At 40.6% G+C, this 23,337-nt stretch overlaps 1 protein-coding gene across 2 annotated transcripts in view; it reads left to right on the top strand.

Moving 5' to 3' along the window:
• The window catches only part of LOC106064240 (carnitine O-palmitoyltransferase 2, mitochondrial-like), a 79,151-nt gene that overhangs the window by 46,840 nt on the left and 8,974 nt on the right, over window positions 1–23,337 (top strand). For both annotated transcript variants that reach the window (XM_056025664.1, XM_056025663.1), the window contains exons 13-14: window positions 1,951–2,176; window positions 11,676–11,864. In XM_056025664.1, the coding sequence (XP_055881639.1) occupies window positions 1,951–2,176; window positions 11,676–11,864 (415 nt within the window). The remainder of the gene's footprint in view (window positions 1–1,950; window positions 2,177–11,675; window positions 11,865–23,337) is intronic.

Below are 23,337 nucleotides of genomic sequence, written 5' to 3'. Positions count from 1 at the left end.
ATCGAAGGCCTAACGTCATACAGCCGTTGGGCCTTCGAATGAGAGAATCCATCCAAAATTTAACCCCACCCATTGACCAAATCTCTAAAATAGAAACCCCTCAGAATCCTCCTTGGCTAATGAATAAACCTAAATTAAATTTATCCCTCCTTAATTTCAAAAAAGAAAATACAGACCCAAGCATACTACAAGTCCACTTTAGGGAACTGCAGGAGAGCTACGGAGATTGTGGCACCATCTACACAGACGGATCCAAAATGGATGGAAAGGTCGCGTGTGCCTGCTCCTTTCGGAACAAAACAATCTCCCGTAGACTCCCCGATGGCTGCTCCATCTTTACGGCCGAATTGCACGCAATATTGCTTGCACTTATGGCCGTAAAAGCATCAGAAAGGAGTAAATTTATAATCTGCTCCGACTCCAAATCTGCATTGCAAGCTTTGGGGCGTATGAAGACTGACATCCCATTGGTACATAAGAGCCTGAAGCTGTTGGACTTAATAACAGCCGACCGTAGGGATGTCACCTTCATCTGGGTCCCCTCCCATGTTGGCATTGAGGGAAACGAAGCCGCAGACAGAGAAGCAAATCATGCGGTGTCAGGAACCCAAATTCCCTACTCGGACCTGAGACAAAGTATTGCCTCTGCCACCTATCGAGAGTGGCAGAACCGATGGGAGGCTGAGACTCACAGTAAACTCAGGCAGATTGTGGCGGATGTCAGGTGGCGGCCCACATCTAAGGGTCTGACAAGGCGTGGTAGCACAACCATGTCCAGACTTAGGAACCATGTCCAGACTTAGGATTGGCCACACCTACATCACACACTCTTTTGTACTGAAGAGAGAGGAGCCCCCACTTTGCGAGTACTGTGACTCTCGCCTCACCGTGGAACATATCCTCGTTGATTGCCCCAGATACCAGGATGTCAGGGCGAAACATTTTAGAGCCACTAATCTAAAAACACTATTTAATAATGTCGACCCTGGGAAGGTACTGGGCTTTATTCGGGAAGTGGGGCTATCTACGAAGATCTGATTTCTGAATTTGTGAACATGCACTATTTACATTAGATTTTTACCAAATATTTAAATTTTTACTACCTTTACTATTTTAACTGTGAATAGACCTTAATTTTAATTATATTACTGTATAGAATCTGGCCCTTGTTGTTTAGAGAGAGAGAGTAGTCCTTAAGGGACTGCAGGCACGACATGGCCTAAATTGTGCCGATGTGCCTCAAATCAACAAATCAAAATGAAACACTGCACTTATTCTTAATCTTCAGAATCGAAGACATTGCCATATGGAAGTTTAGTATCCCTATAATGGGAAAAATTGTGCAAGAATAAACACAGAAACAATCATCACCTTTATGCATCACACCTACAGGCACAGATTTATATGTAGACAGGCACAATACTGTCCAACACAATTAGTGGCAGTGGTTGCAGGAGTCTAGCACAACCCAGAATAACAAAGGCCTTACCCAAACTGCATCACTAAATGAAATAAAAGGACAAAAAATGACCATGAGAACACCTCTCTGCAGAAATATAATGGCAAATACACAAATACAAGTGACTCAGATATGAATGCTTTCAATTACCCTAAATGAAATACATCAGCACAACACAGCAAAGACATGGTCATTCCTTAATACTGTTGCCAACAAATGCCCAATATAAAAGCCACCACAATGTATCAAATTACTGACACCTCACACAGACTACCACTGTGTTAAAAAGAAAGAAAGAAAGGTACACACTAGTGGATTTATCTTTTATGAGATTCCTAGTGAAGGGGTAAGCTCATGAAACATGCTAAAGATAAATATACTAACAAGCACTTGTAGTAAATAATGGAGCATATTGTTGAAAACTTTATTGTCTTAAATTTATTTTTTTTCTATTTTGTTGTATCAATTAATGTTTGTTTCTCATTATATAGCTGGCACACTATCGAATGTTTGGGAAAAATGTTGGAACTTATGAATCCTGCAGTACTTCGGCATTTAAAAAAGGAAGAACTGAAACAGTCAGACCTTGTACAATAGCTACTGATGCTATGTGTAAAATTTTATATTGTGGAAATAGGAATGGGCAAAATAATTTGATGGAAGGCCTTAGACATTGCTCAACAATACATAATCAACTTACAAAAGAAGCTGCCATGGGTAATTAACAGAATTAGTATTTTATATGAGTTTAAGCCAGCAGTTCTCAACCTTTTTGGCTCGGTGGCCCTTTTTATAATTCATCACTACACAGCGACCCCCAACCATAAAATTATTTTCGTTCATAAGATTACAAGATCATAATCTGAATGTAAATATCTGATATGTATTGCAAACATTGTATGTTTTATCACGAAACATGCAAAATTCTATTCTTGTAATATATACTGCTCTTTGTAATTAAATTACAAATATATCAAATTGTAGCTTTTACTTCCATTTAATTATCTATTTCTCATTCACCATATTCACGTTGTATACTTATGTTGCATTTTAAAAAGGATGGCGGAACATTACCTTAGTTTAATTTTGATTATAATTTTGACAGTCTGATCTTGTTACTGATTCACCAGGTCAAGAATTCTTGTCATCTTCTGCTTTAAGTCTTTTTCTGTATTTAGACTTCATAACTAACACTCTGGAAAACTTGTTTTGCAAAATATATTATTAGAAATGGATTTTGAAAAGGCGCAACTCAGACGAGTCGGATATGACTGCAAACACTTGAATCAAATTTGTGTAACTTACATTGAAGAGAAATCTTTTCGTGAATCACTAATGCTTTTTCTTAATGTCTCTGTTATATCTTCAACTTTGAATTTTAATAAACTTTTGGCAAATGTGATGTCTAGTAGATTTGAAAATTATGATGATATTTTCTCCGCAAGCATTCGCAAATGTTCTTTCACAAATTCAAATTGTATCTGTTTGTCAAGTTCAATGTCAATTTCCTGATAGGGAGTAGATAAGATGTGCAGTATGTTTTGTCCAATTTTTTTTCCCAATCTGAAGCTTTATTTGAAAGGATTTGATTTTTTTTCAAACAAATTTGTAGCATGTTGCTTTTGATCCTTGGGGTGACGCTTTTTACTGCTTCTTATAATTCTTGTGGCAGTGTCTTCATTACTAATTTTTGTCAATGAGTTCCAATGACTTTTAGTGACCCATTCTTTACCAAACATTGAAATCCAGGCCAACAAACTAGCAAATTTGGAGCACCAGCTGTGCAAACACCAGTAATTTTTTCTAAAGAGATAAACAAAAATTTCCAAAAATAAACCAATACATCACTTGCTGATGTAATTGTTTCAAGAGTTTGACCTAACCTTATGTCTAAAATTCTGAGTATCCTTGGCAGTGTAAAAGTTTTTTCTTGTTTCTTAAATTTGGCTTCTGTACAAATGACACATTGGGGTTTTGGAATTCCTGTGTAAACTATTGAAGTAAAACCATAACGTAAAAATTTACATAATATCTTGTTTTCTTAACGTTCTTTTGATTGAAATCCATGTTAATTGTTCCATGATGAAATGTTACCTTCAATAGCATGGACTTTTAAACAATTACGTATTATTAATTTTAAACAAAATAGCTTTTCAATTACATCAGGACATCACCATAAGATTCCAAAATCATGTCACATTACATTATGCATTATTTACATTTTTTTAAATTGTTAAAATATTTATGCTGCGACAATGAAAATGTTTGAAGTACTTCTGATTGATTTGTCTGCATTATTTATCCTCGAATGAGAATAATAAAATTTAAACTTTCAATGGAAAAACTGTACGATGTCAAGTTTTACACGTTAGAATAGACACACACACACAAATATTTTTTGATGGCCTTAGGCGACCCCCCACAGGTTGAGAACCTCTGGTTTAAGCCCAATTTTTATGTTGTATAGTTTGTCTTTTAATTATTCAGTAGGCATCTTTTCACTTGCACAAGCACTATTAGAACATTCAGCTCAGCAATAAAATCAGCCCAGCAATAAAAAGTTAGCTAGATGAAGAAGAAAATATATTTTAGGACCTTTTCCTTGTGGGATGTCTTTCTTAGTTAGTTTTTGTGCCCTTTTTATAAAGCTTATTCCATCTCACTGCCGGTAAAAAGTTTGCTCGTGTAATTTCTACCACAACCAATCTCTGATCAAAATGAAATTTTGCACATTTATTTCTTGTACTTGACGAAAAATGAATGAATGAAAAAAAAAAAGTTAATTAACTATTGGTAATTAATTATTTTGTTTAGTATCGAACAAGGGAAATAACTGTACTTGTTAGATCTTATCTTATATAATACAGACTTTACTTCAAAAAAGAAGATGATTACGTCCTAAGCGTCATGCATTTAGTCTTGCATATTAACCAATAACCTAAATTCTGCCAAGTCACTGGTTTTCAAGGCTAGCTCAGGCTAGATGTGGTGATATACAATGAATTAGTCCCCTTGAGAAGGCTTGAGCCCTGAGTGAACAAGTTTTTTTTCCTCCAGTTGAAAGCAATCATGTTAGATACATGCTTCACGTCTCTCCCCCCCACCAACTCCCCAACTAGTCCACACAAGTGATAGGATCATAGAGCAGTGAGACAAGTGATAGGATCATAGAGCAGTGAGACAAGTGATAGGATCATAGAGCAGTGAGACAAGTGATAGGATCATAGAGCAGTGAGACAAGTGATAGGATCATAGAGCAGTGAGACAAGTGATAGGATCATAGAGCAGTGAGACAAGTGATAGGATCATAGAGCAGTGAGACAAGTGTTAGGATCATAGAGCAGTGAGACAAGTGTTAGGATCATAGAGCAGTGAGACAAGTGATAGGATCATAGAGCAGTGAGACAAGTGATAGGATCATAGAGCAGTGAGACAAGTGATAGGATCATAGAGCAGTGAGACAAGTGTTAGGATCATAGAGCAGTGAGACAAGTGATAGGATCATAGAGCAGTGAGACAAGTGATAGGATCATAGAGCAGTGAGACAAGTGATAGGATCATAGAGCAGTGAGACGTGATAGGATCATAGAGCATTTAAAAAGTGATAGGATCATAGAGCAGTGAGACAAGTGTTAGGATCATAGAGCAGTGAGACAAGTGATAGGATCATAGAGCAGTGAGACAAGTGATAGGATCATAGAGCAGTGAGACAAGTGATAGGATCATAGAGCAGTGAGACAAGTGATAGGATCATAGAGCATTGAAAAAGTGATAGGATCATAGAGCAGTGAGACAAGTGATAGGATCATAGAGCAATGAGACAAGTGATAGGATCATAGAGCAGTGAGACAAGTGATAGGATCATAGAGCAGTGAGACAAGTGATAGGATCATAGAGCAGTGAGACAAGTGTTAGGATCATAGAGCAGTGAGACAAGTGATAGGATCATAGAGCAGTGAGACAAGTGATAGGATCATAGAGCAGTGAGACGTATTAGGATCATAGAGCATTTAAAAAGTGATAGGATCATAGAGCATTGAAAAAGTGATAGGATCATAGAGCAGTGCGACAAGTGATAGGATCATAGAGCAGTGAGACAAGTGATAGGATCATAGAGCAGTGAGACAAGTGATAGGATCATAGAGCATTGAAAAAGTGATAGGATCATAGAGCAGTGAGACAAGTGATAGGATCATAGAGCAGTGAGACAAGTGATAGGATCATAGAGCAGTGAGACAAGTGATAGGATCATAGAGCAGTGAGACAAGTGATAGGATCATAGAGCATTTAAAAAGTGATAGGATCATAGAGCATTGAAAAAAGTGATAGGATCATAGAGCAGTGAGACAAGTGATAGGATCATAGAGCAGTGAGACAAGTGTTAGGATCATAGAGCAGTGAGACAAGTGTTAGGATCATAGAGCAGTGAGACAAGTGATAGGATCATAGAGCAGTGAGACAAGTGATAGGATCATAGAGCAGTGAGACAAGTGATAGGATCATAGAGCAGTGAGACAAGTGATAGGATCATAGAGCAGTGAGACGTGATAGGATCATAGAGCATTTAAAAAGTGATAGGATCATAGAGCAGTGAGACAAGTGTTAGGATCATAGAGCAGTGAGACAAGTGATAGGATCATAGAGCAGTGAGACAAGTGATAGGATCATAGAGCAGTGAGACAAGTGATAGGATCATAGAGCAGTGAGACAAGTGATAGGATCATAAAGCATTTAAAAAGTGATAGGATCATAGAGCATTGAAAAAGTGATAGGATCATAGAGCAGTGAGACAAGTGATAGGATCATAGAGCAATGAGACAAGTGATAGGATCATAGAGCAGTGAGACAAGTGATAGGATCATAGAGCAGTGAGACAAGTGATAGGATCATAGAGCAGTGAGACAATTGTTAGGATCATAGAGCAGTGAGACAAGTGTTAGGATCATAGAGCAGTGAGACAAGTGATAGGATCATAGAGCAGTGAGACAAGTGATAGGATCATAGAGCAGTGAGACAAGTGATAGGATCATAGAGCAGTGAGACGTGATAGGATCATAGAGCATTTAAAAAGTGATAGGATCATAGAGCAGTGAGACAAGTGATAGGATCATAGAGCAGTGAGACAAGTGATAGGATCATAGAGCAGTGAGACAAGTGATAGGATCATAGAGCAGTGAGACAAGTGATAGGATCATAGAGCAGTGAGACAAGTGATAGGATCATAGAGCAGTGAGACAAGTGTTAGGATCATAGAGCAGTGAGACAAGTGTTAGGATCATAGAGCAGTGAGACAAGTGATAGGATCATAGAGCAGTGAGACAAGTGATAGGATCATAGAGCAGTGAGACAAGTGATAGGATCATAGAGCAGTGAGACAAGTGTTAGGATCATAGAGCAGTGAGACAAGTGATAGGATCATAGAGCAGTGAGACAAGTGATAGGATCATAGAGCAGTGAGACAAGTGATAGGATCATAGAGCAGTGAGACGTGATAGGATCATAGAGCATTTAAAAAGTGATAGGATCATAGAGCAGTGAGACAAGTGTTAGGATCATAGAGCAGTGAGACAAGTGATAGGATCATAGAGCAGTGAGACAAGTGATAGGATCATAGAGCAGTGAGACAAGTGATAGGATCATAGAGCAGTGAGACAAGTGATAGGATCATAGAGCATTGAAAAAGTGATAGGATCATAGAGCAGTGAGACAAGTGATAGGATCATAGAGCAATGAGACAAGTGATAGGATCATAGAGCAGTGAGACAAGTGATAGGATCATAGAGCAGTGAGACAAGTGATAGGATCATAGAGCAGTGAGACAAGTGTTAGGATCATAGAGCAGTGAGACAAGTGATAGGATCATAGAGCAGTGAGACAAGTGATAGGATCATAGAGCAGTGAGACGTATTAGGATCATAGAGCATTTAAAAAGTGATAGGATCATAGAGCATTGAAAAAGTGATAGGATCATAGAGCAGTGCGACAAGTGATAGGATCATAGAGCAGTGAGACAAGTGATAGGATCATAGAGCAGTGAGACAAGTGATAGGATCATAGAGCATTGAAAAAGTGATAGGATCATAGAGCAGTGAGACAAGTGATAGGATCATAGAGCAGTGAGACAAGTGATAGGATCATAGAGCAGTGAGACAAGTGATAGGATCATAGAGCAGTGAGACAAGTGATAGGATCATAGAGCATTTAAAAAGTGATAGGATCATAGAGCATTGAAAAAAGTGATAGGATCATAGAGCAGTGAGACAAGTGATAGGATCATAGAGCAGTGAGACAAGTGTTAGGATCATAGAGCAGTGAGACAAGTGTTAGGATCATAGAGCAGTGAGACAAGTGATAGGATCATAGAGCAGTGAGACAAGTGATAGGATCATAGAGCAGTGAGACAAGTGATAGGATCATAGAGCAGTGAGACAAGTGATAGGATCATAGAGCAGTGAGACGTGATAGGATCATAGAGCATTTAAAAAGTGATAGGATCATAGAGCAGTGAGACAAGTGTTAGGATCATAGAGCAGTGAGACAAGTGATAGGATCATAGAGCAGTGAGACAAGTGATAGGATCATAGAGCAGTGAGACAAGTGATAGGATCATAGAGCAGTGAGACAAGTGATAGGATCATAAAGCATTTAAAAAGTGATAGGATCATAGAGCATTGAAAAAGTGATAGGATCATAGAGCAGTGAGACAAGTGATAGGATCATAGAGCAATGAGACAAGTGATAGGATCATAGAGCAGTGAGACAAGTGATAGGATCATAGAGCAGTGAGACAAGTGATAGGATCATAGAGCAGTGAGACAATTGTTAGGATCATAGAGCAGTGAGACAAGTGTTAGGATCATAGAGCAGTGAGACAAGTGATAGGATCATAGAGCAGTGAGACAAGTGATAGGATCATAGAGCAGTGAGACAAGTGATAGGATCATAGAGCAGTGAGACGTGATAGGATCATAGAGCATTTAAAAAGTGATAGGATCATAGAGCAGTGAGACAAGTGTTAGGATCATAGAGCAGTGAGACAAGTGTTAGGATCATAGAGCAGTGAGACAAGTGATAGGATCATAGAGCAGTGAGACAAGTGATAGGATCATAGAGCAGTGAGACAAGTGATAGGATCATAGAGCATTGAAAAAGTGATAGGATCATAGAGCAGTGAGACAAGTGATAGGATCATAGAGCAATGAGACAAGTGATAGGATCATAGAGCAGTGAGACAAGTGATAGGATCATAGAGCAGTGAGACAAGTGATAGGATCATAGAGCAGTGAGACAAGTGTTAGGATCATAGAGCAGTGAGACAAGTGATAGGATCATAGAGCAGTGAGACAAGTGATAGGATCATAGAGCAGTGAGACGTAATAGGATCATAAAGCATTTAAAAAGTGATAGGATCATAGAGCATTGAAAAAGTGATAGGATCATAGAGCAGTGAGACAAGTGATAGGATCATAGAGCATTGAGACAAGTGATAGGATCATAGAGCAGTGAGACAAGTGATAGGATCATAGAGCATTGAAAAAGTGATAGGATCATAGAGCAGTGAGACAAGTGATAGGATCATAGAGCAGTGAGACAAGTGATAGGATCATAGAGCAGTGAGACAAATGATAGGATCATAGAGCAGTGAGACAAGTGATAGGATCATAGAGCAGTGAGACAAGTGATAGGATCATAGAGCATTTTAAAAGTGATAGGATCATAGAGCATTGAAAAAAGTGATAGGATCATAGAGCAGTGAGACAAGTGATAGGATCATAGAGCAGTGAGACAAGTGTTAGGATCATAGAGCAGTGAGACAAGTGTTAGGATCATAGAGCAGTGAGACAAGTGATAGGATCATAGAGCAGTGAGACAAGTGATAGGATCATAGAGCAGTGAGACAAGTGATAGGATCATAGAGCAGTGAGACAAGTGATAGGATCATAGAGCAGTGAGACGTGATAGGATCATAGAGCATTTAAAAAGTGATAGGATCATAGAGCATTGAAAAAAGTGATAGGATCATAGAGCAGTGAGACAAGTGATAGGATCATAGAGCAGTGAGACAAGTGTTAGGATCATAGAGCAGTGAGACAAGTGTTAGGATCATAGAGCAGTGAGACAAGTGATAGGATCATAGAGCAGTGAGACAAGTGATAGGATCATAGAGCAGTGAGACAAGTGATAGGATCATAGAGCAGTGAGACAAGTGATAGGATCATAGAGCAGTGAGACAAATGATAGGATCATAGAGCAGTGAGACAAGTGATAGGATCATAGAGCAGTGAGACAAGTGATAGGATCATAGAGCATTTTAAAAGTGATAGGATCATAGAGCATTGAAAAAAGTGATAGGATCATAGAGCAGTGAGACAAGTGATAGGATCATAGAGCAGTGAGACAAGTGTTAGGATCATAGAGCAGTGAGACAAGTGATAGGATCATAGAGCAGTGAGACAAGTGATAGGATCATAGAGCAGTGAGACAAGTGATAGGATCATAGAGCAGTGAGACAAGTGATAGGATCATAGAGCAGTGAGACAAGTGATAGGATCATAGAGCATTGAAAAAAGTGATAGGATCATAGAGCAGTGAGACAAGTGTTAGGATCATAGAGCAGTGAGACAAGTGATAGGATCATAGAGCAGTGAGACAAGTGATAGGATCATAGAGCAGTGAGACAAGTGATAGGATCATAGAGCAGTGAGACAAGTGATAGGATCATAAAGCATTTAAAAAGTGATAGGATCATAGAGCATTGAAAAAGTGATAGGATCATAGAGCAGTGAGACAAGTGATAGGATCATAGAGCAATGAGACAAGTGATAGAATCATAGAGCAGTGAGACAAGTGATAGGATCATAGAGCAGTGAGACAAGTGATAGGATCATAGAGCAGTGAGACAAGTGTTAGGATCATAGAGCAGTGAGACAAGTGATAGGATCATAGAGCAGTGAGACAAGTGATAGGATCATAGAGCAGTGAGATGTGATAGGATCATAGAGCATTTAAAAAGTGATAGGATCATAGAGCATTGAAAAAGTGATAGGATCATAGAGCAGTGAGACAAGTGATAGGATCATAGAGCAGTGAGACAAGTGATAGGATCATAGAGCAGTGAGACAAGTGATAGGATCATAGAGTATTGAAAAAGTGATAGGATCATAGAGCAGTGAGACAAGTGATAGGATCATAGAGCAGTGAGACAAGTGATAGGATCATAGAGCAGTGAGACAAGTGATAGGATCATAGAGCAGTGAGACAAGTGATAGGATCATAGAGCATTGAGAAAGTGATAGGATCATAGAGCAGTGAGACAAGTGATAGGATCATTGAGCATTGAGAATGTCATAGGATCATAGAGCATTGAGACAAGTGATAGGATCATAGAGCATTGTGAAAGTGATAGGATCATAGAGCATTGAGAATGTGATAGGATCATAGAGCATTGAAAAAGCTAAAAGCATGACATTGCGCTAAATAAAAACAAATGGTAAAAATATTTCTAATCACACGGATTTATTATTGTTAGTCTAGTCCTATTACAAATTTAATCTAATTACTGACTCAAATTAATTGATACAATTACACTTAATATAAGCTTTGTTTGTTTTTTTTTATTATGTTTTTCTCATTTAAATTTCTAACAAAATTTTTTTTTAATGAACAAAATAATTGACAATTTAAGGGTAAGAATAATACAATCTAAGTGCTTAAGAAATGTCATTAAATTTTGTTGAGAAACATTTTTCTGGCTGCCTTTTTTACTTGTAGATTTTTTATTTGTCATTATACATAATTTTAGTTATTTCTTGCCCTTTGATCATTTCATTATTAGAAAAGAATGGTATAATTTGGATGTTTACATTGTGTGCAATTTTTTGCAGAAAATAAATTGTTGTTAAGTAAAAAAGAAAATCTAGCTATCTATTCAAAATAAATATCCTTATACATCCAGACTAAAAAAAAATAAATTTATAGTAAATCTAATTTACAGTAGAGACTTCCACAGCTGTATCCCAAATACATTTATAATTTCATCACTGAGCAAAATTAGACAACTTAAAGAAATGAACTTTTTTCTTATCTTTATCAAACAAAAGAGAATAAATAGAACCATAATTTAATTTATCATCATATATGTCATTTACCGTTGTCTTGCTTCAGTAAAAGCTTTGACTATATATATATATATATATATGTGTGTATCTCTTCACAGGTCAAGGATTTGATCGTCATCTTTTTTGTCTAAAAAAACTCTCAGAGCAGAAAGGTTTATCCTTGCCTATATTTAGCCACCATTCCTACAGTAATTTGAACCATATTATTCTTAGCACTTCTACACTTACAGATCCTTCAATTCAATTTGGTGGTTTTGCTGCAGTAACACCAAATGGTTTTGGAATAGGTAAATGATTGTTCCGTTTTCATATGGCTAGTTTCTGTTCATAAGCAGCCAAAAAAGAATATTGCAGCCACTTGTCTTATGTCATAAAATTAATTTAATTTTAACAAATTTAAGTGAATTAAATCTGCTTTCTCACCATATCTACTTTAACTTTTACAAATTATTTATATTGTACAAAGTAATGTCTTGTTACAGTGAGAAAGATGAAGTATATAAAATAATAAAACTTTCCCTTACTCCATTTGAAAGTATAATAAAGACAGCACTCACATGCAATGAACCTCATTCTTGAGAGTTTGAATCAAGTTTTTTTGTAAACATATATTCAAATGAATAATTTGTATTTCAATCCAGTTTTGAATATATGTACTTTTATCTTTTTTTGTTATAGTAATTATTCTGCAATGCAATGTATCTATAAATGCTCTAAATATGATGGTGGCCCAAAAATTAGTAAAACAAGGTATCTAAGTGATAATCTTTCTAGTATTATAACATTCATTTTCCTGGCTTATTCAGGCCACTACTTGGAAAGCAATTGCACTTTTATAATTTATTTCTAGCACATGGATTAACAAATCTACCTTTACATTGTTTCTTTATTTCTAGTGCATGAGGTATTAAACAAAATTAACACCATTTGGTTTTAACTATATATAGTTCTTCCATCGTGATTCGATGATGACCACTTTGTCATCCAGGGGGCTGAGGGCTTTGCACTGGGGTTTTATGCCTCCTCATATGGCTGGTGAGACCTATGTGAGCCCGGAATGTTCGTCTGCTGAAGCTAGTGTCATTGGCCTTGCTTTTCTTCTCTGGCGTTTTTCTTCTGCCAGCATTGTTCTCTTTTCCTCAGCAACCTGTGTGCCAGTTTTCACAGCAGGACACCATGATGCTCTGTCATGTTTTAAGTAAGGTTATAATGTCTGACTGTTGGAATGCCATGCTGCTTTCTGGCGCATCATCTCCATTTTTAGTGGCCTATGTAAGGTGAAAAACTGTTATTAGCTTTGTATGGTCTGGTACATTTAGTTCGCAAAAGATAAGAAGTTATTGAAAATCCAGTGTTCAATATCACCGCAATTTGTAGCTTGCTAAGTTTAGATGCATTTGTTAAATCGTTTATAGTCCAATGTTAATGTCTGGACTGTTTTCACTACTCGCTCTAAGGGGCAACCCAAATCTCCTTCCCCTGGAGGAACCCATACCTATGTCGAGAATGAATACAAAGAAAAGCGGGTCTGAGAAGACCCTAACAGGCTCCACTAGCCAGGTAAAGGGCGTTAGGCCTGGCATCGAAAAATGTGCTACTAATCGCCTCGCAACGTTGGTACAAAGGGAGAACTGGCCACTTTGTGAAAAAAGAGCTACCGTTCTTCCCAACACACAAACCCTGATAACATCCTTTTCCCCCCAAACAAACACAACAATTAAAAAACCACAAGTCTCAAAAAAAAAAAATTGACCCAACACCAACACCTCATACTGGGAAAGTAAGTATCCCCCAAGCTAATTTAGCTGGAAAGATAAAGCAACATGATCCCCAATTTTACAAATCTGATACTAATACTTTCAAAGTCCTTCAATGTAACGTCCGAGGACTTATTCCAAAGACACTTGAAATTACTAACCTGCTCCACAAAGAGTGTGTGGATGTTGCCTTACTACAAGAATGTCTGATAGGTGAAAAAAGAAGTGTCTCAATACCCGGGTACTCTGTTTTCCGCTGCTCCTGTGGGGATTGCCGAGGCCTGGTTACATTGGTGGCTAATGCTCTGGTCGCCAAGAAAGTGTCCACAGACTTGAGTCAGGGGAGGACAGACACATTGGTATTAGAAATTTGGAAAAATAATAGACGCTTCAAGTGCATCAATGTTTATAATCCATCAAAACAATAACTGGCTTTAGATGTCAGAGAGACAATAACTGTAGACACTATCATAGCTGGAGATCTAAATGCCCATTCACCTTCCTGGGGCTATGATGACACTGATCTCTCTGGTAAAAAAGTTGATGACCTGTGCAATTCTACTAACCTTTTTCTTCTGCAAAACAAACACTCTCCCCCTACTCTTCTGCATGCTAGCAGTGGTTCATTATCACGACCAGATCTTTTTTTCGTCTCTGCTAACTTGGAATCTGTCATAACTTATCAAGTACTAGGCGATATTGGCAGTGACCACCTTCCAATATTACTATCCTGGGCATGGCTAAAAAGTTTATTCCTCGAACTTACCCTTGTAAAAAATTCTAAACTTTTGGACGGCTGAAATCAACAAACTAGTTATGGCTTGGAAAAGGGCATACCAAAAGGTCCAAAAGAACCCAAACAATCCAACACTCAGGCAGAAATATAACAGACTCAGCCTACTAGTCAAAACGTCTGTTAACAGGGATAAACGAGAACGTTGGACCAACACCTGTGCAAGGTTAGACCTAACGGATAGCTCTAAGACCTGGAGTCTTCTAAGAAATCTCGAAAATGCTGGGTGTACGAAAACGGCAATTTCATTATCTTCACCCAGTAGGGTAACCATTTCATCAAAGAATAAAATTGCCACCTTGTTGAACAAATATTTTGCTAAGATCAACAAGGCTGCCAAGAAGTCTCCAATGTCCAAAGCCATTGATAAAGCTCGCAAAGCTGATGAAAATAAAGACCGAAAGGAACCACAGACCGAAAGTGCTGAGGGAACGATGAACTCCCCATTCTCGATAGGTGAGCTTAATGCTGCCATAAGGAAATGCCAGCTTAAAAAGGCTCCCGGGCTGGATGGTATCACCCCCAAAATGGCGTCCCGAGACATGACGTTAAACTGCGCTCCTCTTTCCTTAGCACTTTTGGAGCTCAAAAGTGCCCTACTTCTTTTCTATCATTGTGTCTGCCTCCTCTTTTCCTAAGTCTGCCTTCATTGATCATCACACTGTCTCCTTAACTTTAAATTCTCACTACGTCCTAGACCAGTCCGTTTGCCGTGGACTGCGACGGGTAAGGGGGGATAAAGAGATCCTGGTGTTTGAGTGGTGGCTATCTGAGGATAAACCACAACAACACAATACTTTGGCTCCAAGTTCCCCTAGACCTGAGACCCAGATGGCCCGCTCTGGGTCAACCGGCTGGTCATGCCGAGCTACCAGCATAGGTCGTCGACCTATGCTGGAGGGCGGTGGCTGGAGGGTCAATCAGGGAGCTGCTGTATCGGACACATGTCCGATGTAGCAGCTGACTGAGTATAGCACCTGTGTAGCCCTGGCGGGCTCATTCTGGACATCCGAATGGCCCGTCCCCTTGTTGGACTCGATGGCGGGTGGGGAGCACAGGTGCCAAATTAACCAAAATATATATGGACAAAAAAACACACACAAAACTACTTGCCCCAGACCTATGTCTGGGCAAGAAACGTCGAATTGACGATAAAAAAGAGGAGGTCCCAAAAAGCTGTGCCACCTGGCCATCATTTCTGGTGGTTAGATGCACAGAGGAGGGAAAAAGCCTGACAAAGTTGAGCCCTTTTATTATCTATAAGGGACTCAAGTCAGTAGTGGGAGAACCCAAGAGTGTGTCTAAGCTACACAAAACAATGGAACTCCTTGTAGAAGTAGACAGCAAGACACACTCTGATGGGCTTTTAAGATGCAAAAGACTCTGTGATCTCCAAGTGGAAGTCATGCCACACAAGAGTCTGAACACCAGCAGAGGTGTAATCAGCTCTAGGGACCTTCTGGAATGTTCCGAGAAGGAAATAGTGGAGGGCATTGAAGGAGTCACCCATGCCCGGCGCATTACCAGGCGCAGGGATGGTGAGGAGGTCAAAACCGCCACTATTATCCTCACATTCGGAACTAGGACACCGCCAGAGTATGTGAAGGCAGGATACCTACGAGTTCCAGTGAGGCCCTACATACCTAACCCCATGAGGTGCTTCAAGTGCCAGGGTTATGGACATGGCGCGGCCGTCTGCAAGAGGAACACTGTCTGTGCCAGATGTGCTGGAGATGGTCATGAGGACAAGAGCTGCACAGCCCAGTTCAAATGCCCAAACTGTCATGCTGGCCACTCAGACATACTCCAAGGACTGCCCTGTGTGGAAACAGAAGGTTGCAGTGCAGGAGTACAAGGCAAGAAATGGATGTACCTTCAGCCAGGCGAAATCGGCTGTATTGGCCCTACCCAAGGGCCAATTCGGCTTGACAAAGACCTACGCCCAGACTGTTGCTAAGATAGGAAGATCCATAGCCACACAGATGGACACATTGACCCCACCACCCCCTCCTCCTCCTCCAACTCAGAAGAAAACACCGCCAAAGAACACACCTCCGCAGAAAAAGGAAAGCCCTGTTGTCATGCTAAAGAACAGGTTCTCTGTGCTTGCTGATGAGAGCATGGAGACTGAGCAGCAAGAGGAGGAAATAACCTACGCTCTAACCAGAGGGATCTCCCCTCTCCAGAGAGAAAGGCTTCCCCTAAACGGGGGTTGTCCTTCTCTCCATCCAAACCCAAGAATAAAAATACCAAGGTCACTGGAATAAAGGGAAACCCCTCCGGGGGCCTCCCAAGGCCAAATAGCTCCAAGTAGGTCATCTAGAATAAGCCATGGATTCCAGAATTGTACAGTGGAATTGTAGAGGCCTCAAGGCCAATTATGAGGAAATGCAGCTACTGATGGACTCTGAGACTCCTGTAGCTGTCTGCTTACAGGAAACATTTCTGAAAGATAGCATCAGCTTCCGAAGCTACAGTGCTTACAGCAAGAATGTTGAGGATGCAGAGAGAGCATCAGGTGGAGTCTGTATCCTTGTGAAGGATAGCATCCCCCATGAGAGGGTAGAACTACAGACCACACTACAGGCCGTAGCAGCTAGGATAACCCTTCACAAGGTTATCACTTGCAGCAGCCTGTATCTACCACCAGGCGCTCCATTAAACCAAATAGACATGGAGGACCTATTGAAACAGCTCCACCGACCTTATATAATCCTTGGGGATTTCAATGCCCATAACACCATGTGGGGATCCAACAACACCGACACAAGAGGTCGTATGCTGGAGGATATCTTCCTCCAACATGATTTATGCATACTTAATGATGCATCACCGACCTACTTGCACCCAAGAACTGGATCTCTCACATGTATTGACCTCACCGTATGCGTCCCTGGACTTCTGGACGACTTTAAATGGTCAGTTAGCAATGATCTACGGGGAAGTGATCACTTCCCAATCATCATTACTAACAATCTCACCTCATTGGGACGACCTCAGCGGTGGAAACTGAATAAGGCCGATTGGGAACATTTCCAAAAAAGATGCTCCGAGGATATCACAGAAAATATCCTCGATGAACAGAACCCAGCTGATACCTTTGCTAGCAAGCTACTTAGTATAGCCAGGAAAGTTGTCCCCCTAACCTCCGCAAATCCAAAACGGCCTAGCATACCATGGTTTGATACAGCTTGCAAAAGTGCTATTGGCGATAGGAAAAAACGACTGGCTGCATTTATAAAGAATCCTTCCCAGGAAAACCTAAAGCTATTCAGGATAGCTTGAGCAAAGGCTAGACAAACCATACGGTCAGCCAAAAGGAATTCCTGAAGAAGTTTTGTCGGCAGTCTGGATGCCAAAACTTCTGCTAGAGCGGTTTGGAAGGCAGTAAGGCGAATCAAAGGGAAAGAATCAAATGCAATAGGGCATCTGAAAAACCAAGGACGAACTGTCACGTCCCCCAGAGAAATAGCTGACTGCCTTGCATCCTCAATAGCAGAAAAGTCATCCACTGCACACTACACGCCAGAGTTCCAAAAAGTCAAAACCAGGGAGGAAAGACACCCCATTGATTTCAGGTCAGAGAACAATGAAGACTACTACAAACCGTTTTCGCTTGAGGAACTGAGGAAATCGCTGGACAAGTCACATGACACAGCGCCTGGAGAAGATGAAATCCATTACCAGTTCCTAAAGCACCTTCCTGAACCCTCATTGGCAGTCCTGCTAGGGGTCTATAACTGTGTGTGGCAAACAGGCGCTTTCCCAAACAGCTGGAGGAAAGCCACAGTTATACAGATACCTAAACCGGGAAGAGACGGCTCTGACCCAGCTAACTATTGACCAATAGCACTAACAAGCTGCATCTGCAAAACCATGGAAAGAATGATTAACAGTAGGCTGGTCTGGTACCTGGAGAGGAATAAAGTGATCTCCAACTACCAGTGCGGATTCCGGCAGGGGCGGATAACAACTGACCACCTGGTAAGGCTGGAAGCTTATATTAGAAATGCATTACTCAGAAGAGAACATCTAGTAGCTGTATTCTTCGATATAGAAAAGGCCTATGACACAACCTGGAAACATGGCATTCTACGTGACCTGGGGCTTAAGGGACACCTCCCCCGTTTTGTGGGAGAATTCATGAAAGATCGAAAATTTCAGGTTCGAGTGGGCAACTCCCCTTCTGACACTCATGACCAGGAAATGGGTGTACCTCAGGGCAGCATTCTGTCAGTCACCCTGTTCAACATTAAAATAAATAGCATCATAAATGCGCTGTCCCCTGGCATAGAGTGTTCTTTGTATGTTGATGACTTTGTCATTCTTACTTATGGGAAAAACATGAACACCTTAGAAAGAAAATTACAGTTATGTTTAAACAAAATTCAGGGTTGGGCAAACGATTACCTTTACCCCTTTACCTATCCCTTAGTCTGTTGGACCGTTGGGGCACCAGGCAAGATTTGTCGACCGTCTTTCTCCATTCCTCCCTTTTTTTTGCCTTGTTCAGAACCTCTCTCAATGGCAGGCCTGTCCACTTCTTTAATGTTGTCCTCCCATCGCTTTTTCTGTCTGCCTCTTCTTCTTTTCCCTGGCACTGTTCCCTGAAGAAAGGTCTTTGCGAGCCCCGTAGATCTCGTAATGTGGCCAAAGGTTTTAAGCTTTCGTTTTTTCACAATAGTAAGCAGGTCGTCATGAGCTCCGATCGCTACAGTAACCCTGTCTCTGATTTCTTGGTTTGTGATGCGGTCTTTGAATGTGATGCCTAGGATCCTTCTGTAGCATCTCAATTCCATTGCTAGGATCCTCCTCTCAAGCTCTGCATTCAACGTCCACGACTCACAAGCATATAAAAATGTGGCCATGACCAGAGAGCGCATCAGTCTAATTTTGGTGCCGAGGGCTAAGCCCTTATCTTTCCATATTATTTTAAGTTTTGAAAGGACTGCTGTGGACTGTGCTATTCGGGCCAATAATTTGGGTTTTGTTCCCTCATCTGAGACAATAGTTCCGAGGTATTTGAAGCTGTTAACACTAGTCAGCCTTTCACCTCCAACACTGATGCCTCTTTTAAAGCCCTGATGGCTATTGGTCATAATTTGAGTTTTTTCGGCATTTATTTGCATGCCATATGCTGTGGAAGTCTTGTCAATGCGCATCACCAGGTCAGCTAGTTCTTCTTCTGTCCCTGCTAGGCCGTCAATGTCATCTGCGAAGCGCAAGTTAGTAATTCTTCTTCCTCCAATGCTAACAGTACCTTCATAGCCCTCGAGGGCATCTTCCATTATCCTTTCAAGGAAGATATTGAAGAGTGTTGGTGACAGTAGGCAGCCTTGTCTTACTCCAACTGTGGTTTTGAACCAGTCCCCAATATTATTGTTGAAGTACACCGCACTGGTGGCCTCCTTGTAGAGGTTCTGGATAACTTTGATTATGTTTTTATTAATGTTGTACTTTTCCATTGTCGCCCAGAGTGCTCCGTGCCATACTCGATCGAAAGCTTTCTTGAAATCAATAAAGACATGGAAAAGATTCTCTTGGTGTTGGAGATATTTCTCACAGAGTATTCTGAGGTTTAGGATTTGCTCTGTTGTGCTGCGACCTTGTCTAAAACCTGCTTGTTCTTCTGAAATGATGTTGTCTGCTATCGGTTTTAGCCGGTTTAATATGATTTTTAACAGTACTTTGCTGGGATGACTTATGAGGCTGATGGTGCGATAGTTTTGACAGAGTTGTAAGTTGCCTTTCTTTGGAAGGGTTATTATGAGTGATTGGGTCCAGGGTTTGGGCCAATCTCCTGATTGCCAGATCTTGTTGCAAATCATATAGAGTGCGTTTATCATAGTTTCTCCTCCCGCCTGAAGAAGTTCGCCAGGAATGTTGTCAACTCCGGCCGATTTTCCCTTTTTCAGGGCTTTTACTGCTGCTGCTACTTCCGAGCGAAGAATCGGATAGTCTTCAATGTTGGAAACTGTCGGGACATTTAGTATCTCATCTCTGGATCTCCTGAGATTTCAAAGTTATACAACTCTGAACAGTATTCCGTCCATCTTTTCAACACATCTTTGTCCTCGGTTAAGCATTTGTTGTTTTTGTCTTGTATTGTGTTGGTTCTTCCATGCTTTGAAGTAGTGAGGTCCTTTACTAATTGGTACTCAAACGATAATGGTTTCAAATTTTCAGACTCCAAAACAGTTAGTATGCATTTTTGTAATCTAAGGGGACTCCCCCAGACCCTGAACTATTTATACACAAAAAGAAGATCCCTGTCGTGAAAACTACAAAATTTTTAGGCCTCACCTTAGATTCCAAATTTAATTTTCTCCCCCACATTAAGGAACTTTAGAAGAAATGCCAAAAGTCATTAAACATACTTAGAGTACTCAGCCATACGGACTGGGGAGCTGACAGAGATACCTTGCTGCTGCTTTATCAGAGTCTAATTCGATCCAAGCTAGACTACGGATCCATAATATATGGAGCAGCAAGGATAAGTCGTACCTAAAAATACTGGAACCAATACAAAATGCTGCCCTGCGTCTCTGTCTCGGCGCGTTTCGTACATCACCTATCCCAAGTCTTCATGTGGAGGCTGGAGAACTCCCCATGGATATAAGAATGAAAAAGCTTGCAATGCAGTATATAGTCAAGCTAAAATCCAACCCCACAAACCCTGCTTTCGACTCCATATTTAACCCCACAGAGGTAGAATTATACAATCGAAGGCCTAACATCATACAGCCGTTGGGCCTTCGATTGAGAGAACCCATCCAAAATTTAACCCCACCCATTGACCAAATCTCTAAAATAGAAACCCCTCAGAATCCTCCTTGGCTAATGAATAAACCCAAATTAAATTTATCCCTCCTTAATTTCAAAAAAAGAAAATACAGACCCAAGCATACTACAAGTCCACTTTAGGGAACTGCAGGAGAGCTATGGAGATTGTGGCACCATCTACACAGACGGATCCGAAATGGATGGAAAGGTCGCGTGTGCCTGCTCCTTTCGGAACAAAACAATCTCCCGTAGACTCCCCGATGGCTGCTCCATTTTTACGGCCGAATTGCATGCAATATCGCTTGCCTTTATGGCCGTTAAAGGATCAGAAAGGAGGAAATTTATAATCTGCTCCGACTCCAAATCTGCATTGTAAGCTTTGAGGCGGATGAAGACTGACATTCCATTGGTACATAAGATCCTGAAGCTGTTGGACCAAATAACAGCCGACCATATCGAGAGTGGCAGGACCGATGGGAGGCTGAGACTCACAATAATCTCAGGCAGATTGTGGCGAATGCCAGGTGGCGGCCCACATCTAAGGGTCTGACAAGGCGTGGTAGCACGACCATGTCCAGACTTAGGATTGGCCACACTTACATCACGCACTCTTTTGTGCTGAAGAGAGAGGAGCCCTCACTTTGTGAGTACTGTGACTCTCGCCTCACCGTGGAACATATCCTCATTGATTGCCCAGATACCAGCATGTAAGGGAGAAATATTTTAGAGCCACTAACTTAAAAACACAATTCGACAATGTCGACCCTGGGATGGTACTGGGCTTTATCTGGGAAGTGGGGTTGTCTACGAAGATCTGATTTATGAATTTGTGAACATGTACTATTTACATTAGATTTTTACCAAATTATTAAATTTTTACTACCTTTACTATTTTAACTGTGAATAGACCTTGATTTCAATGATTTAACTGTATAGAATTTAGCCCTTGTTATGTAGAAAGAGAGTAGTCCTTAAGGGACTGCAGGCACGACATGGCCTAAATTGTACCAATGTGCCTAAAATCAAATTTAAATCAAATCTAAGTCGTTTTTTTAACGAACTTCAAATCCTAGCTCTGGAGACCATTAATACCCTCAAGCCCAGTGCTATGTTTGCATACACTGATAAGTCGGCATCGATAGATTCTGGAAGAGCAGGCTATGGAGCCTACATTGACTTTCTTGGCTCTCACTCAGTCAAAATCTTTGGACCATGTGGTAGTGTTTGCAGTTTCGACCATGGCAGTCTGTGAAGCCTTTAAACTCATTGACTCGCAACTCAGCGAGGGACATTCTAGGGCAACACAGATTGTTGTGGTCACTGACTCAAAATCTGTACTACAGGCTTTGCAAAGCCCCGGACCATGGTCTCCCAATATCGACACCAAAAAGCCTGTGGAGTCTGGGAGCGCACTTCCCCGTGGTGGAGGCTGTCCAGGCCTGAGCAAGCTATTATAGCACAGTGCAGGACAGGCCATTATCCTGTTGGGTCATATTTCTCACAGCTATGGCCAAATTTCGATTCACGGTGCACCCGCTGCGGAGAAGAGGAAACCGTGCCTCATATTCTGTTTGACCGCCCCAGACTTGCTGATCTCCGTCTCGAAAAGTCTGGAGGAATCTATTAGTAGAACACACTTGAAGCCGTCAATTTTTATCACCTGAGTGGAAATTGTGAGTAAATATCTCCATTCAAAACTAACAGGCTAAGTGACAGATTTCAAAATCTTTTCTGTTGTCACAGCCAATTCTACCGTTATTTCTGTTACTGTTCAACTCAAGTAATTTTTTTTTGCTATACAGGGGCAATTTTGAGAGAACTTTATGGAGGAACATCTAGATTCACCGCTCCAACTTGGTATCTCATTTCTACAGTTGGATATTCAGAAATAAGATTCAAACATCCCATTAATTAATTAAGTACTAGATCTATGAGTTTCTAATAAGATTGCATCACTGTTCTATAGTATCTCAATTCCATTGCTAGGATTCTCCTCTCTAGTACTGCAATTATTGCCAAGATTTGCAAGCATTCAAGAATGTGTCCATGACTAGGGAGCATATCAGTCTGATATTAGTGTCAAATCTATGCCTTTGTCTTTCCATGTTGTTTTGAGTTTTTCAAGTGCTCATGTGGACTGTGCAATTCTGGCCAATAGTTCAGGTTTGGTTCCTTAATCTGAAATGATAGTTTTTAGTTATTTAAAACTACTGACACTTGCCTCCAGTTGCAAAACATATGCTGCAGAAGTCTTTGTCTATGCGCTTCACCTAGTCAGCTAGCTCTTCTGTTCTAGCCAGACCATCTATGTTGCCCGTAAAGCGCAAGCTAGTATTTCTTCTTCCAATGCTTACATTGCCTTCATAACCTTCAAGAGCAGATTCCAATATCCCAGGGGTGGGCTGGAGTGTTTTATGTGTCATGCGG

This window comes from Biomphalaria glabrata, chromosome 4 (assembly GCF_947242115.1).
Source record: "Biomphalaria glabrata chromosome 4, xgBioGlab47.1, whole genome shotgun sequence".
Lineage (NCBI taxonomy): Eukaryota > Metazoa > Mollusca > Gastropoda > Planorbidae > Biomphalaria > Biomphalaria glabrata.
Note: the sequence above shows the minus strand (reverse complement) of the source record. Positions and strands in the feature narration are given on the sequence as shown.